Source organism: Phoenix dactylifera, chromosome 7, assembly GCF_051530095.1.
Source record: "Phoenix dactylifera cultivar Ajwa chromosome 7, Ajwa_hap1_PhDact_Kaust_v1.1, whole genome shotgun sequence".
In the NCBI taxonomy this organism is placed as follows: domain Eukaryota; kingdom Viridiplantae; phylum Streptophyta; class Magnoliopsida; order Arecales; family Arecaceae; genus Phoenix; species Phoenix dactylifera.
Genome location: NC_143196.1, coordinates 4,232,502 through 4,247,946, shown reverse-complemented (window position 1 = coordinate 4,247,946; position 15,445 = coordinate 4,232,502). Strand labels below are relative to the sequence as shown.

Here is a 15,445-nt window from a genome sequence, read left to right as displayed (position 1 = left end):
TGAACAATCATTCTAAACACAAAATAGGTGAAAGCTCTGATACAGCAGCAGAACACTGGCTTCTTTCATATCTATGACCATATTTTCCTTTATCCACCACCAACAGAAGGGAACCTATGGATCCTAAGATTCTGCTTGTGTTGTATTTGGATTCACACTGCTGAACTTGGTTGTATGAGGATTTTGTTTTGTATGTAGTATAAACTCATGAATGCAAAGAAGGCAATGATTGTTGCAGGTACGTAAATGATGATTATACCCGATGGAAGTTGTTCTTCATATTTACATTAATGCGAACGCTTGGGCGTCACTCGAACCCTAGGCTTTTGATGGGCTGGGCCAAGGTTTTAGGATCGGTGGGCTGGGCCAAGCTTGGAAGATATGCTCGTTTAATAAATGGGATCGACTCGAGCATGGTGTAATGCTATCTTTTGTACATTAATATTTCTCTACAAGCTTTTTTTTTTTTTTTTTTTTTTGGCTGTGATGAATAATTCATATAGTTTTTATATGGATACATTCAATAAAATTAAAAAATAATAAATTTTGAAGCGTCCGAGAAAACTCTTATTTTTCGACCTATATGGTGCCTTCAGAGTCACGAGCTATATATAAAGCCATCCAATTTGCGACTCGATTTGTCCCTTTAAAAATATGGTGCATGGGTTTGAAAACTATTATTATTAGAGCCAAAGTATCTTCTTTCTCTGTCGATGCATGATTTGACTTCAAAAAAATCATTATTTATGAAAAAAAACTTGTCATCAAAAAAAAAAAATTCCATTCCCATTCCATGGGCTTGCCAACTTTTCCAACGTTCTTGGCCGACCGAACCAATGCATCTTTCCCCTCTCTCTCTCTCGGCGACTAGAGAATTCCAAGCCCCATCGTCTGCGCCACTCCCCACTCTCTATTTCCCCTTTATCCCTACTTTATGTCCGTCTCACGCTATCCTCCGCAATTTCCTCCTCTTTTCCCTCCCTCTTCCCCTCCACCAATCCTAGTGAACTCCTCCCAGGATTTCGCCTCCAAACGAGCTCCCTCTCCGAATTCCTCACCGCCCGAGCCGCTCCCCGGGATCCCCTTCTCTTCATCGTACCTCAGCCCAACCTCTCTCTGGATCCACCTCTCTCTCTCTCTCTCACACACACAGATACTTTACGAGCTACATTCTATTGCTGGATTAGTATTCTCACGTAGCTAATTCGCTGTCCAATTCATATAAATGCGAAAAAAATTCGCAAATCTGGACGTTGACATCGCGGTTAGATCTTTGAAAACATCCGTATAACCAGTCACTGGCAAGAAGATCGGATTTGGTTATCATGGGTCGCTTGATCGGCAAGCTGGACTCCCCCCGGTCGCCGCCGCAGATTGCCCGGCCATGGCCCGAGTTCCTGGAGGTCGGCGTCGTCCCGCAGATGAACGCTTTGGAGATCCTGAGGGAGACGGCGAGGATCCTCCGCACCGATCCTTCCACTTTCATGACAATTCTTGGCCTCCTCATCTGCCCTGTTTCCGCCGCTTTGCTCTCCAACAACCTCGTCGATGCCGCCGTCGTCGGCGCCGTCTCGCACCGCCTCATCCTATTAGCTGTCACCAGCGGCCTCCCTCTCACCCATTTCCTCAAACAGATGTGCCACCATTTGGCTGGTACGGTTGTTTCCTCTGCCTTCTGTTTCCCTCTCTTACTCACGTTCCTTCTCCTTGCCCGCGCTTCCATTGTCTACTCTGTCGCCTGCTCGTATGCCAGCAAGAAGGTCGTGGCTTTGGAGTTCTTAGGGACCGTGCACCGGATTTGGAGGCGCCTTGTATCGACCTATATCTGGATCTGTGTCTCAATTTCTGGCTGCTTGGCTCTGTTTCTCGCCCTCCTAGTCATGGTCTGCAATGCATTTGCTGCTCTTGGTTACCCTCCGGAGATCGTCGTCTACCCGGCTTTGTTCACAGTGTTGGTCTTCTCGATGGTGTATGCCCACACGATCATTGTCTGCAATCTCGCCACCGTGATCTCCATCCTGGAGGATGTCTGGGGGCCGCAGGCTCTGGTTAGGTCGGTGCACTTGATCAAGGGTCAGACGCAGGCAGGGCTGCTGATATTTCTTGGGTCGACAATTGGGATGGCTTTTGTGGAAGGGCTATTTGAGCACAGAGTGAAGACATTGAGCTATGGAGATGGGTCGTCGCGGCTGTGGGAGGGGCCTCTGCTGGTCCTCATGTATTCCTTTGTGGTGCTTGTCGATTCTATGATGAGTGCAGTCTTCTACTTCACTTGTAGATCTTCTACCATGGAAGTGTTGAATGGTGATGACCATTCCCTGGAAGAACTAGAAAAGATTTCTATTGAGCTAGTGGATGTTAAATAATGCTATATTTGGGGAAAATGATCCTTTTGAGCATCATTTTCGCTGGGGTAATAAACAGCAAGAAAACCCAGGACTGCAGAGGGTATAACTGTAGCGGTTGGTCTCGCAAAATTTCAAAGAGGAAGCATTTCACCCTTAATTCGTGGTGGATGGACAGCTTTGATGGGAACTTTTTGGTGAAAGTGGGAGAATTAAGAAGCTCGATACAACCTGAAGAATGCAACCCTTTGTGTACGGGGTATCATGTCAATGAAAGTTTCAGTATAGAGTCTAATTTGACATTTTTTGTTATCCTCGGGCTTCTTTTTTTCATTACTGATATAAACATGCCTTGCGTTTTTAAGAAGGTCTTTGATCTTTTGTATTCCACACTTCTTGCAAGGTCGGAGTGAGATAATAATTTGAGTTTTTTTTATTGTTAAACCACCAGAATGATTATTAATTGAGACATCCTGTTGAAAACTGATTCCTTGAGTTCATGTCAAATTTCACCTTTTGATATGCACATTTCCAATAGGGAAATTTTTGAAGGTCTAGGAATGGCATTTGTGATATAAAATTACTCTCAAATGATTGTCTTGCACATGCCAAAAGTAGTGCAGCTATCAGCAGCCAACCAGGACATTTTGATGTCATGCTTGTATTGAGGTACATGCATCCCTGCCCAGAGTTTTTTGGAAGCCAAAAGTTTGAGCGTCAAGAACAACTGGTATGCACCATCTCTTATACGATACATTTCAATGCTATTTTACAAATTTATTTTGCTAAATCAACTAATATGCATGGCGTGCTATCAAATAAAGGATCCCACATTTTACTAATTAGGAAATCTTGCCAATTTTAAGTTTACATTTTCTTGAAAGCATCAATTTTCTAATTCTTTTCACCATGAACCAAAGCGTGCAGTTATTTTTTCTTGATGATAAGCTTCTGATAAAGTCATTCATTTTTTCTTTTATTCCTTATGATTGCATTATGAAAAGAATCTTAACTACAAATGGCTATTCTCATTGATGATAAGTTTGCCGTCCTGCATGTTTCCTTGATCATCCTTGCCTTGATGCCTTGCTACCTCTAAATATCTTGAAGATATTATTTATTTTATTTTTTCACCTCAGATGTGCATAAGCTCCAAGATTTATCTTCCCTAACATACACTATGGAAATTATGGTAAATGTTATTAACAGGGATTTAAGCGCTAGTTCTGGTGGATCTACCAACCATAGTCAGCATGCAAGTCATGCTGGATGCCAAAATTTAAAAAAAAAAAAAATTCAAAAACTTGCTTCACCTCTTTTTATATAGAAATTTTATTTTTTTAAGGTGCCATGCGAATCTTTAGTATTTCCTTTGATGATAGCAAGATAATTTGATCAGATTAAAGTAACAAAAGTCTGGTTTAAAATTTGAACCAAAATATTGGTGATGATCGTGTATTTTTTTATTGAACATGCTAATGGTTTGATACTTTATACTATAGCAACCATTAGAAGATTTTTTCCATTCTACTTATATAGAAGTGATGAAGTCTCTGAAGATTGCTAAATTAACCAGTGATCTATAAAGATAGCCAACTCTTGCCCTTCACAATGTGCTAGAAACTAATGATTGGAAAACTAGGAGAAGTTATTTGATCAGTTTATTTGTGTAGGAGATCAATTTTGTGAATGACTTTTTAAAAACTGTTGTCACAAAATGAGAATGCAAATGATGGACATTTAGTAAAAGAAAGAAAGTCTAGGTTAGTGGTGGATGGGCAAAATCACCATTAATTGAGAATTAAGTGATGGAGAAGTAACTAGGACGCTTGGTGATACTCAATAAAGACCTAAGCGGGCCTTGCTTGAGAGTTCATATTAGATTTATGTTGAAACATCTGGAGGAGCGAAGATATTGCCGCTAGGAATTCTGCAGAAGAGTTTGGAATATTTTTGTGGCAAAGGTTGAAGTCAATGAGTGTTGAATTAGAATCAATAATTTTCTTCAAAAGAACTAGAATCAATAATGCTGATGAGGCTTCATGGCTATGTGTATAATTTATCTTTTCTTCTTCTTTTTTATAATTTTACACTCGTTTTTAGAAACAACAGTTTCATTCTGTCTTTTGGCAAGGGGAACCGATTACTGTAACTTACATATTTTCTTATTATATTTTAGTATATGTATAGATGACTCCTCTCATGATCATCATCTTTGCCTCCCCCCAAAAGAAAGGAAATAAAAGGAAAGAGAAAAGAAAAGAAAACCTAGAAGAAACATCTACCAAGAGGGGCCTGTCTTTAATCTTTATGCTTAAGGATCAAAGTCCATTAAAATATGATAAGACCTTGAAAATTCTTTGTTTAGACTTTTCATTCATTACTTTGTGTAACTCAATGGTGCTTTTTGTAGGACATATAACACACTGATACTTTGCAACTGACCAAACTTTGTGGTCTTTCTCTGTGTTGCGTAAAATGAATATGCATCTAATTGAGAGATTGTAAGGAATTGACCTATGAAGCTAGCTCTAAAATTCTAGCTATGAACCATGTCTGAGCCAAACAAAACCGGAATAGCTTAATTAGTTTTAACCAATAATAAGACCCTTTTTGATGATAAAATTGCATGTTATATGAATCCACTATTTTTGTTGGTGTTTCTCCAAATTAACTCTTACTAGAAGTGCAATCGAAAACTTGTATGAAGTAAACAAAATTTGGAATCTATTACGTCAACATTCATCATGCTTAATTAACAACAAGGTTCTAGATACATGGGATAGTGCAGATAGCAGCAGCATGAGTGATGTGATAAAGGTGTTAACTGTTCAGTTTTTTAAGTAAAAAAGTTCGTTGACTTTCTATTTAGTGCTAAGTTTTTTTTTAAAAAAATGAGAGTTAGTATCAAATCCAAGTTGATTGATATGGGTTTTGCCTTTCTTAATAGTTCTGCACCCTTGCATATTAGCAAATAGTAAGTCTTTGTTGAGTAATTTCAAAGTTATACAATATGAGAAGTTTACAACATGTATAGCTGTGTTTTCTTTTAGTATGCTTTTAGGTTTTAACATTATTCTGAATATTACTAAATATCAATAATGCAAACATTTGCAGCAAGATTGTGTGCCATCATAATCCTTGAACCAAGGTTCAAAATACTTTATATTGACATTGTATCAACTAAGGGTGGGTATGGTACGTTTTGGTACAGTGCACCATGCTGACAAAGGGTATTAAGTGATATGCTTTGAGATAACCATTGTGCCTTGGTATGGTCTATTTTGGCCTTTAAATTTATTTTTTTATTTTTTTAATTTTATTATTGTCAAGGTTCGTAAAACTGGTATCGAAAATCGTATCGGTATGTTACCGGTGGTACAGTACGATCGGATATGGTATAGTACACACCTTGTACCAAGATGAGCTTCTAAAACTTTTTTTCCACTCCTAGCTGCGATACCATCTGAAACCAAGTGGTACGGGGCACTTTCACTAAGTTCAACTGGCATTGATCGGTTCGGCTGTATACTGAATTGAACCTCGGTACCTATTAGTGTCTTATCAGTATGGTAGGTACAATCAGTATGGATGATATGGGTCGGTACTAGGGGTGCAATTGAGCCGAGTCAAGTAGCTAGAGGCTCGAGCTCGACTTGATTTAAAATATTTGGGCTCGAAACTTGACTCGAGATTGATCTAGCCTTAACATCCAAGCTTGAACTCAATTTGATAAAAAAAAAGTAATACTCGAGATTGACTCAACTTGACTCGAATATCAACTGAGCTATACTCGAGCTCGAGTTTGAGCTAGAATTTGAGCTCGAATTCGAGTCTTGGTCATAACTAAAAAATATGGTTAAAACAAAATATAACATAATATTATATGTTAAAATATTAAAATTAATAATAGATTATAGATAAAATATAATATTATTAAAAATATTTTTTTTGACTAGGCTCGCGAGCCTTTGAGCCTAGTATTGTGCTACTTGGGCTCGACTCAAAAACTATTCGAGCTACTCAGGCTCGACTCGAGCTCAATAACAGTCGAGTCGTGTTGGGCTTGGATCCAAGTCGAGCTTAAGCAACTCGCAAACTGCTCAGCTCATTTGCATTCATAGTTGGTATAAAAGATGTTGATTGTTGTAGTCTTTGTAAGAAATATGATAGGAGTATCAAAAAAAAAAAAACTAAAGTTTCTGTGATCCATTGCTATCTGATGAGAGATGTTTCTCTTCTAAGTAGGAATTGCACATTTCAGACTCCAAAGTGTCAAAGAACTTCAAGTTGACACAGCCGGATGCTGTGTGAGATTGACTTACCCAACAAAAGTACACTCTTGGTCTAGGAACATGGGTGTTGGCAACGGTAACTTGACAAGGGAATTTATGCAACTAATGTTTGGTCATAGAGCTATTTGATCCATGACAATGGAATAGGAAATATATGGAGAAAATTGAGTTATGTTTCTCGGATCTTAGCAACATGGCTTTTCATTTTCCCTCTCTTTCTAGTTTTTAAGAACTCGGTTTCGAACCCTTAAGTAGAGTTTCTAAATATATTTCATTCTATTTCTGTTTTTAATAACTCGGTGATGGAGGGCCGTCCAACAAGACATCTAGGCACATTTCTGCTAGGCACAAATATAAAAATTAGAAAATTTTATTTTATTTAAAAATTAAAAATTTTTATTTTTATGTGGACTCTAGGACTAGAATGTTGTTGACTCTAGAATTAGATTTTTATGAGCACTCCAATATTTTATTTTTATGCGTAATTTTATTAGAGTTTTGAATTTTGTTTATATTAAGACAGTGCTATATTAATTGAGAATACATTTTGCATTATTGAGATTTGAGAATATATAATATTGAGTTGCCCTCTCCCTCTAACTTCTCCTCTTCTTCTTCTTCCTCTTCCTCTCTCCTCTCCATTTTGTCCTGTGTCACTCAACTAAGGAAGGAAAAATCATATAAGCATATTCCATTCTACTCATTTTTTGGTAACCCATCTAAGCAAGAAAAGAAAAATATATAAGCACGTTTCACTTTATTACACTTAAATAACCCTTATAAGCAAGAACTAAATTTGATAATCAAAGCATTCAATAAACATTATTAAATAATATTTTTTAATTCTATAAAATATTAACAATTATTGACTTGTTAAACAAAAAAATAGTAAATTTCGCATTATGCAGTTGTTTCATGATTGATTCAAAAAGCTAATTAAAAGGTCAAGTGGTGCCTAACAAGGTATATTAATTAGTTGACGCAATCAAGAAGTTCTTTGTTTATGTAACAAAGCTTAGTAAATGCTGTCTGGAAAATAAATTTGCATCCAGGTATTTTACAGATGAGCATGCATTTAATTCCACATGCTTAGTGGCGAGTTCTGTGGCTGATATGTTAGCATTCTTTGGTAATATTTCCCTTTCTGCCTTCATAGAAATGCCTCATTCCCGACCATTAAGTAATTTGATACAGTTTTTCTCTACTAATTTATTCTTATTTTCCAGTTACAAAACTACAAGGATAATTCCACATAAAACTATTTGTTATCACTAATAGTATGTTGTCCACTATGGTGGAGGGTAATTACTCTAGGAATAATCAGTTTTAGGGGGAAAGGGAAGAGTGTTTCTGATAACAATGCTTTGATCTAAAGCAGAACAGAAATGGTTTCTCTATTACTTTATATAGTATTTTGAAGCCGAAATACTGGCACAATATGTCCATGAAAACTTCCTTAAAGGCTAGCAAATCACAAGAATCTGAAATTTGCAGATTTAAATTTACATGTATACTAGTAAGAAGTTATTGATATGGATATAAACAACAAGCTGAAGAAATCTAGGTTTACAAATAAAAAGAGGAAAAATAAAGAAAAGAAGAAAGAGTTAATTTTGATTTCTGATGCAAGAATGGTCCTTTGAATCCACAGCTTCCTGCTTCCAAAGCTAACACATAACCTGCACATAAGAATCAGACAAAATCACTATGAAAGAAATTTAATGGCAATCTATGAGACAAAATAAATGTTAAATATATTTTTTTCTGAATTTTCTGTATATTTTGGGATTTCTTTCCCATTTTATTTCATATTCTATCTTGTTTTGTACCCAAGGCATATAAGAGATCATATGGGAGAGGTGGATGCTTCAATACTCAAAAGCTGTCTCCCCTTGGTTCCATGTTGGCCAGCGGACAAAGGAGAGGCTGCCTTATAGTTTAGTTTCTCTTTTGGCTCAGACCGTGATCACACTTGTGGGTTCACTACTCTGCACTCATAACGCCTAATGAATGTTAGGTTGTGCCACATAGAAGCACAGGTTAGCCATTGTCCGACTACGTTCAAGCTTTACCCTTTTTATTTTATCATATTTCCAATATTTACTAAGTGCCAGTGGGAGTGGATAACTGTACTTATCCGGAAAGTTGGTCTTCTTGGGGTCAGCCGAACTAGCTACTGGGCTAGTCTTTACATATTTGTGTTTAAAAGTTAAAGATTAGTTTAGTTCATAAATATAGAGACTACAAGCTTAGAAAAAACTTAAAGGATACAAAGTGGAATGCAACAGTGGTTTTACAATCATTTAGGGCCTATTTCAATTGACACGTTAATGCAAAAATATACATCGATGATCCAAATAAATATATTCAATAAATTAGGTTAATACAAAAAGCAATTGCACCAAGTGATACATAATTGCTATAAAGTTGGAAATAAATAACAAACTAAAATAGTTACCAAAACATGTAAATTTTACTAATGTGTTTAGGCAGTAATCAGAACGAAAATAGGAGTTGTAACTTGCTTGCTTACTTGATACCCCTAGCTGCCCTGCCCGATATCAAATCAGCCCAAAAGGATAGTCCTAGACCAACCTGCCTAGGCCCATGTGAGCCACTGTAGCATCCTCTATGCAATCAACCAGCATAAGGGGGGTATCTACCTGTTTGGGCTCTGAGCTAGCCAGCTAGGATAGGTCCAAGCACCTAGCCCAGGTATCTGCATTCAAAAAAAATTAATATACACCTGCATCAAGAATTATTGAAATTTCCATCCTTGTTAAGGTTGTAAAGGAATCTAGCATGCACATCACCTGCTAGGTAGCCACATTTGTCTTAGCTGGAAAGAAGGGGGCAAAAGAGAGAATGAAGAGGAATATGAGATTAAAAACGGAAAAAGAGAGAGAAAAGGTGGAGGGAAAAAAGAGAATGAATTAGGGGAATTAGAAGAGGAAAAAGAACAAATGAGAGGAAAAGAAAAGATAAAAGAGCAGTACGGGCATATTAATCGAACAGGTAGAAAATGGAGAAAGGGAGGTAAATATGAAATATAAGAAGGGAAAAAGTAAGGGAAAATGAGAAGGAAAGAAAGGAATAAATAACTTATTGGCAAATGGCAATGATTTGGTGATGATCAACTGGTAATGATTATATACCCTCTCTCTCCTCTCTTGGCCTCATAATTATGTTTCATTAATATGTTATAATTTACAATTTAACATGTCAACTTATAATATATATCATTTAAGTTGTATAATATAGGATATAGCTGAAAACCTATATGCTACATGTTAGATATATTCATGTGTAGTATTTTATAATTTTTTAATTTAGTTAGGTGAATCCTTATTTACCACAGTTTCTCATTAGGGACTACATGTGTAGGCTTAACCTTATGAGTTATTTCATCAAATGCATTTGACTATACTCATCTAGGTATGATTCGCAAGTTTAAAATCTTTAGCCAACTGTTCTCAAATTTGGGCAGGAGAGGGTCTTGCATCAAGACCTAGAGGGAAAGTTGGGAAGTACACAATTTATTGTGATTGTTTATGGAGCCACCCCCTAGGCCTGCCTTAGAAAAGCCTTCACAGAGAAGCAGCAAGATTTTATTCAGGGATTTTATTTATGTGTCTATGCGCATAAACATGTATACCTTATCTATTAACTTTTGATATATGTTCGTATATGCATACATAATTTGATGGACCTAACTACATTCAAGATTACTACATAATTTGATATTGAAATAGTCTGAATGGTTTTTGCCAAGTCAGCAAAATTACCTCGTGGCCTGGCAGGACCATAGCCACTTTGGTGATACTGGTCCTTGTCAAAGGTGCTGTATTAAGGTTACTATTTTAAGGAATTGACCCATTTAAGTTCTTACATATACCGGGTCTCAGTGAGCTCCAATAGCATGGAAAATTGCAAAATTTGATTCTTGTTGTACCTATAATCATTCAGCCAACTATTTCAATAAATTATAGATTAAGTTGAATTAATCCAATTATCTGATGAGAGTAGATGCAGATGCAGCCAGTATACTTGGAGCATATCATGTTTCAGGTAGCTTCGCATGTAATCAATATGCATAACTATCCTTAAGCATGTCAGATGTTTTCATTTATCCTCTGTAGATTTTGCATCCACTCGAGAAGGTATTGAAAATACCGCCAATCAGGGTGCCAAATCAAATGAATGGCACCCATGCTGTGTGCAAATGCAAAATTGTATTATGCCTTATTATCCTTTTTCTAATGGGTTTTTGTCCGATTGTATTCTCCAATATATTCTCTAGAAAGTTCACTACTTGATCCATTTTTCCTTTACTCTCCCCCTACTCATCTTGTCAATTTAAAATAGAAGAATAACGACGACGATGAAAACAACAACACTAAAATAATCTGTACCCTTCAATGCACATATCAGGCCCTGTCATTGAGATCATATCTGGCCAACAATGTACATATCTGAAAAACTATGTATGGCTTTCTCCCAATTTATTTTTGTCTACTACACCTTAGCGATGCTGTGTGTTGATCGTTTTATTTCTGTTTATGCTATGGTCAGCTTATACTGTGGTCCCATCCTTCATGTCTAATATGTCAATTATATGTTTTTCTTTTTTCAGAAAATTGATGACATCCAAGTCTTATTGGTTCTTCATTCCTTTGTGGTGGCTGCAGTTGCATCAGGACCTGTGAAGTTGAGATGACATAATTGAAAGTGACCAGTTGTAGGGAGAGGGCATGTTATTCCAAAGTCTGCTATGGAGCCAAAAGACATGATTTATTCTGCTGGAAGGATCGGAAAGGGTTGCATCACAGCTGTAGAACAGTAGAAGTACTGTTGAAATGCAGCTATGGTAGCCTGCCAGATGGGCTGGTTGGTACAGGGTCTCGTTTTAGCAAGTTTAAATCATTTGGTAATCTATAATCTTGGTGCAAATTAGAAACAAGTTTAGTACTTCATGGACAGTGACATGGTAATTTGGGTCTGACAACATATATCTTCTGGGATATTCACAACTGTACATGTACATCTATGATGCCCTGTTCAGCTAGTTGGATGCAAACTTCATGCTTTCTTAGCTTGTGGCAATCGTGGATCCACTCCCTTCCGAGGTTGATGGATTTGCTGAGCTATCAATGCTGTACAATCAGAGGGCTGTTTTTGTTTCTGTTTTTCTTTCTTCCTTCTTCTTCTTGTGTGTGTATGGGTCTTTTTTTTCTCTCTGTTGTATATGCTTTCATTCTCCTTATTAACTCTGAATATTTATGTTTGTTACAATCAGTCAAATGATATGATATGAATTTTTCGGATTGTTGGATTTTTTTTTTTTTTTTTTTTGAAACTGAAGTTCTATGGCAAAATCGGTTCACTAAATCAATTGAACTCAAACCTCCGTTCTGTTCTTATGAACAAATTTGGCTGACAGATGGTCCAAATAAGGTAGTACTGTCAAGCAGGACATCCATGAGCATGCCAAGAAGAGGTTGTATAAATCTCCTGATGGTCTATCCTCTAGTTGAGTCTAGCAACTGAATTATGCTGAAGCTTGAAGATACAAACAACTTGTTCAGATCACCACCTTTATCTTTTTTTTTCTCCTAAATAGTACACTTGAAGTAGTTTGATGCATAAAATCTACATTATTGCATCATGCTAGATGATTTCAAATATATTGCAAGCAACATGAATTATACTTGAAAAGGTGGCAACCTTGCATGCCTAGTCTTATCATTGTCGTCGAAAGTCATATTAGCCACTGCAGAAGGATCAGCTTTCTTAGAATCAAAGGTTGTCCGCCGTATTCTTTTCATGGTTCGCATTATTGCATGTAGGACCTCTGGTTACCCTGTCAACTTCTCCATCCTAAAAGTCTTAGTGTTAAAGATTATGGGGCTATATCTTTGGATGGGTAGAGGGATCATGTGATAGCAAGGATAGCATCCACACTTTTATAGGGGGATAGGAGGGACAAATTGTTAAATAAACAGTAGGATGATGGTCTGCTTTCCAGAAGTATACAGGCACCTGATTGCTACCAAACTAATTGACTGATTACCTTCCCCCCACCAATCATCGAACAGTACGAGTGTCTGTTTCTATCACTGCTGTGGTTAATCTTCGGCTGCTCAGTCGACCAGCTAAGACTATTTCAACAATCACGACCTAACCACAAATTTCTCTCATTTGTAGAAAGGCTTCATCATATCTTGCAAGACCTAGTGAAATTAATAAATGATGATTACGATATAAACATAGTCTTTCTAGATATATTATAGGTAACACTTCTTCAATCTTGTAAAGCTGATGTACTCAACTACATGATGTAGATGGTTCACGTATACCACATTATCATGATATATATCTCAGTTGCGTGCATGCATGCTTTCACACATACACACACACATAGAGAGAGAAAGAGTGTGTGATTATAAAAATAAAGCTGATTAACACTGCATGATAAGACATTAGCACACTGCTCGGTGTTGGAGATAATTGTGGAGATCATCATGGAGATAATCACGAAAGAGCAAAATATGGAAATACAAATCATGACACATCATCTCCAACACTAGGGACAACTCTACAAGTCCTCCCCAGAAAATTGGACCACTATTTTTTTTTTCTTTGCTTGGTTTATACTTTATAATGGTAATAATAGGAGAGGCCATGTGAGTAATCCTGCGGAAAGGAGTCCATGTGAGACTGGTAGGATACAAAGGGGAGAAAAGTTTGTGACTTTTAGGACCGTCCTTTAAGAAAGAAAGCACCAACTCGGACAATGCTAAACTTTCCTTTTAATATGTTTGATCCCTACCTAATTTATTTAACTTTGAGGGCTTGCAATAATTCTTGGAACCATGAGGCTTCCACCTCTAAAATTAAGCCACCTCCTACCATGAAGGTCTTTCAATCCTATGCTTCCAATGCAAAATGGGGCATGCTTGCTAGGTTAGTCCGGGATTAGGGCACCAACTGCTTGACTAATATCCCACCTTGTTTAGGGCTTCTTAACATGTTATATTTCTTATTCTAAACTTATATTGAACTTGTTTTGATGCGTTTAAGAGTCTTGCATCATAGTAAGTATTGGAGATATATTGTTAAGAGTCTTGTCCTAAGAAAAAAATAAATTGGAGCTTCAAAACAAAGCAAAGGAAAGATACTTCAAAGAAGAGTCCAAACACTTGATGGTAGAAAACATGCCTTGATGGCTCCAACTAGGGAGTTGTTAGTTTAGTGGTTGGCCAGTACCACATCCTAACCAACCTGGACCAAGAGGCCCCATTCTCCAAATGCAAAAAAAATGAGAAGTGGGAGGAAAGATCGATGCATTCTACCATTCAAATACCACTCCTTCTCCAAGAACTCATCTCTATGCCACACCATGGGCAAGGTGATTAACATCACAAGGAGATCTATTCATGCATTCTTCCAGAGCTACCACTCCTTTGCCTCAACTGCTGCCCTCCTGGTCTTCCCCGTCGCGGCGGCCACCCTCCTCTCCCAGTCGCTTACTCTCTCCTCTTCCCCCATCCTCCGAACAATCTCTTCCCGCCTCCGGTTGCTCTTCGATGCCGCCGGTTTCCCCGCCTCCTCCCAATTCTTCTCCCTCCTCAATTTCAAGCTCTCCCAGGTCATTTTAACATTCATCTCCACTCTTCCTTTCACCCTCATCTTCCTAATCCTCGCCAAAGCATCTGTTGTCCAAATCCTCCATGAATTCCCTCGTCGCAGGCTCGCACCGCCGCCACTCTCCTCTCTTCTCCATATTTATCCCTCCCTCTTGCTGACTTACCTCTTCAATTCCTTGGTCATCCTCTCCGCTAATGCCGCCATCTTCTCGATCCTTTTGGTAGCCTTCAACGTTGCGGACATCCTCCACCTTTCCTCAAACAACTCCATCCTAGTCTTCTCTGCCGCAAGTGTCATTCTATATTCCATTGTCATTGCCAACACCATGGTGGCATGCAACCTAGCAATTGTCATCTCCGCCATGGAAGACAGCGGCGGCTATCTCTCCATCCTCAAGGCCCTTGTGCTCATCAGAGGTAGGACGGCAACCGGCATAACACTAGCTCTGCCTGCGAGTCTGGGCATGGCTGCGGTAGAAGCGTTGTTTCAGTACAGGGTGATGAGACCATACCATCTGTTGCGCAAATTTAGTCCATCAGTCATCTGTGAAGCCTTCTTGATCGCCTACATATATTCGCTCCTCATTGTCCTCGACACGATCATCACCTGCATGTTTCTGAGGATCTGCAAGGCAGAAAGTGGATCGTATTGGAATGGATACGATTATAGAACAGATAGCGAACCAGAAGCCAAGGGTGCTCTCCAAGCTTAGTGCTTAGCAGATCCTGCTCTCTCTCTCTCTCTCTCTCTCTTTATTTATGTCCCTGCAAGAACATAAGTTTCAGCTATGTAAGAGTATTTTTACTGCTTCAAATGCATGAGTTCCACAGATGTGGCATCAATGCAACAATGTTTTCTTGCCAGAGATTAAAAAAAAATGTACAGGAAACTTTATAATGAAAAAAGGCTCTTTGTAAAATAAGAGAAATGGAACAGACACCCACAAAAATCCCCCACCAGTCCAATTCTTTGTTTGTTCCTGCCGACCGGATTGTGTGCTAGCTGTATTAGATGCAACAAGAACCACAACAGAAACTCCAAAGTGTCTTACATAACAAGAACACCTGGATAATCTTCAAAGGAAAAATATTTGTGAACCTATTTGGCTTTAGCGCTTGAAATACCCCACCACACATCTTAGAAGATTACGACGAGGTT

The 15,445-nt window shown here is 38.0% G+C and overlaps 2 protein-coding genes across 4 annotated transcripts; both read left to right on the top strand.

Annotated features, from left to right (window-relative positions):
• The first annotated feature begins 85 nt into the window (after positions 1-85).
• On the top strand, positions 86-15,206 carry LOC103705238 (uncharacterized). 3 transcript variants are annotated; one of them, XM_088701029.2, is made up of 3 exons: positions 86-3,075; positions 8,475-8,679; positions 11,274-15,206. In XM_088701029.2, exon 1 carries the CDS (start codon positions 1,326-1,328, stop codon positions 2,364-2,366), a length of 1,041 nt encoding a protein of 346 aa, XP_088557155.1. In that variant the 5' UTR covers positions 86-1,325; the 3' UTR covers positions 2,367-3,075; positions 8,475-8,679; positions 11,274-15,206. The 3 variants fall into 3 exon arrangements, with proteins under 3 accessions (XP_088557155.1, XP_088557157.1, XP_088557154.1); XM_088701031.2 differs by lacking the exon at positions 8,475-8,679 and having other exon boundaries at positions 11,329-15,206; XM_088701028.2 differs by lacking the exon at positions 8,475-8,679.
• On the top strand, positions 13,959-15,206 carry LOC103705324 (uncharacterized). The gene has a single exon (XM_008788989.5). It carries the CDS (start codon positions 13,959-13,961, stop codon positions 14,997-14,999), a length of 1,041 nt encoding a protein of 346 aa, XP_008787211.4. The 3' UTR covers positions 15,000-15,206.
• Positions 15,207-15,445: the final 239 nt, after the last annotated feature.

Coding starts and splice junctions, on each gene's coding strand:
- LOC103705324 (XM_008788989.5), top strand. CDS start 13,959: ATGAGAAGTGGGAGGAAAGATCGATGCATTCTACCATTCAAATACCAC.
- LOC103705238 (XM_088701031.2), top strand. CDS start 1,326: ATGGGTCGCTTGATCGGCAAGCTGGACTCCCCCCGGTCGCCGCCGCAG.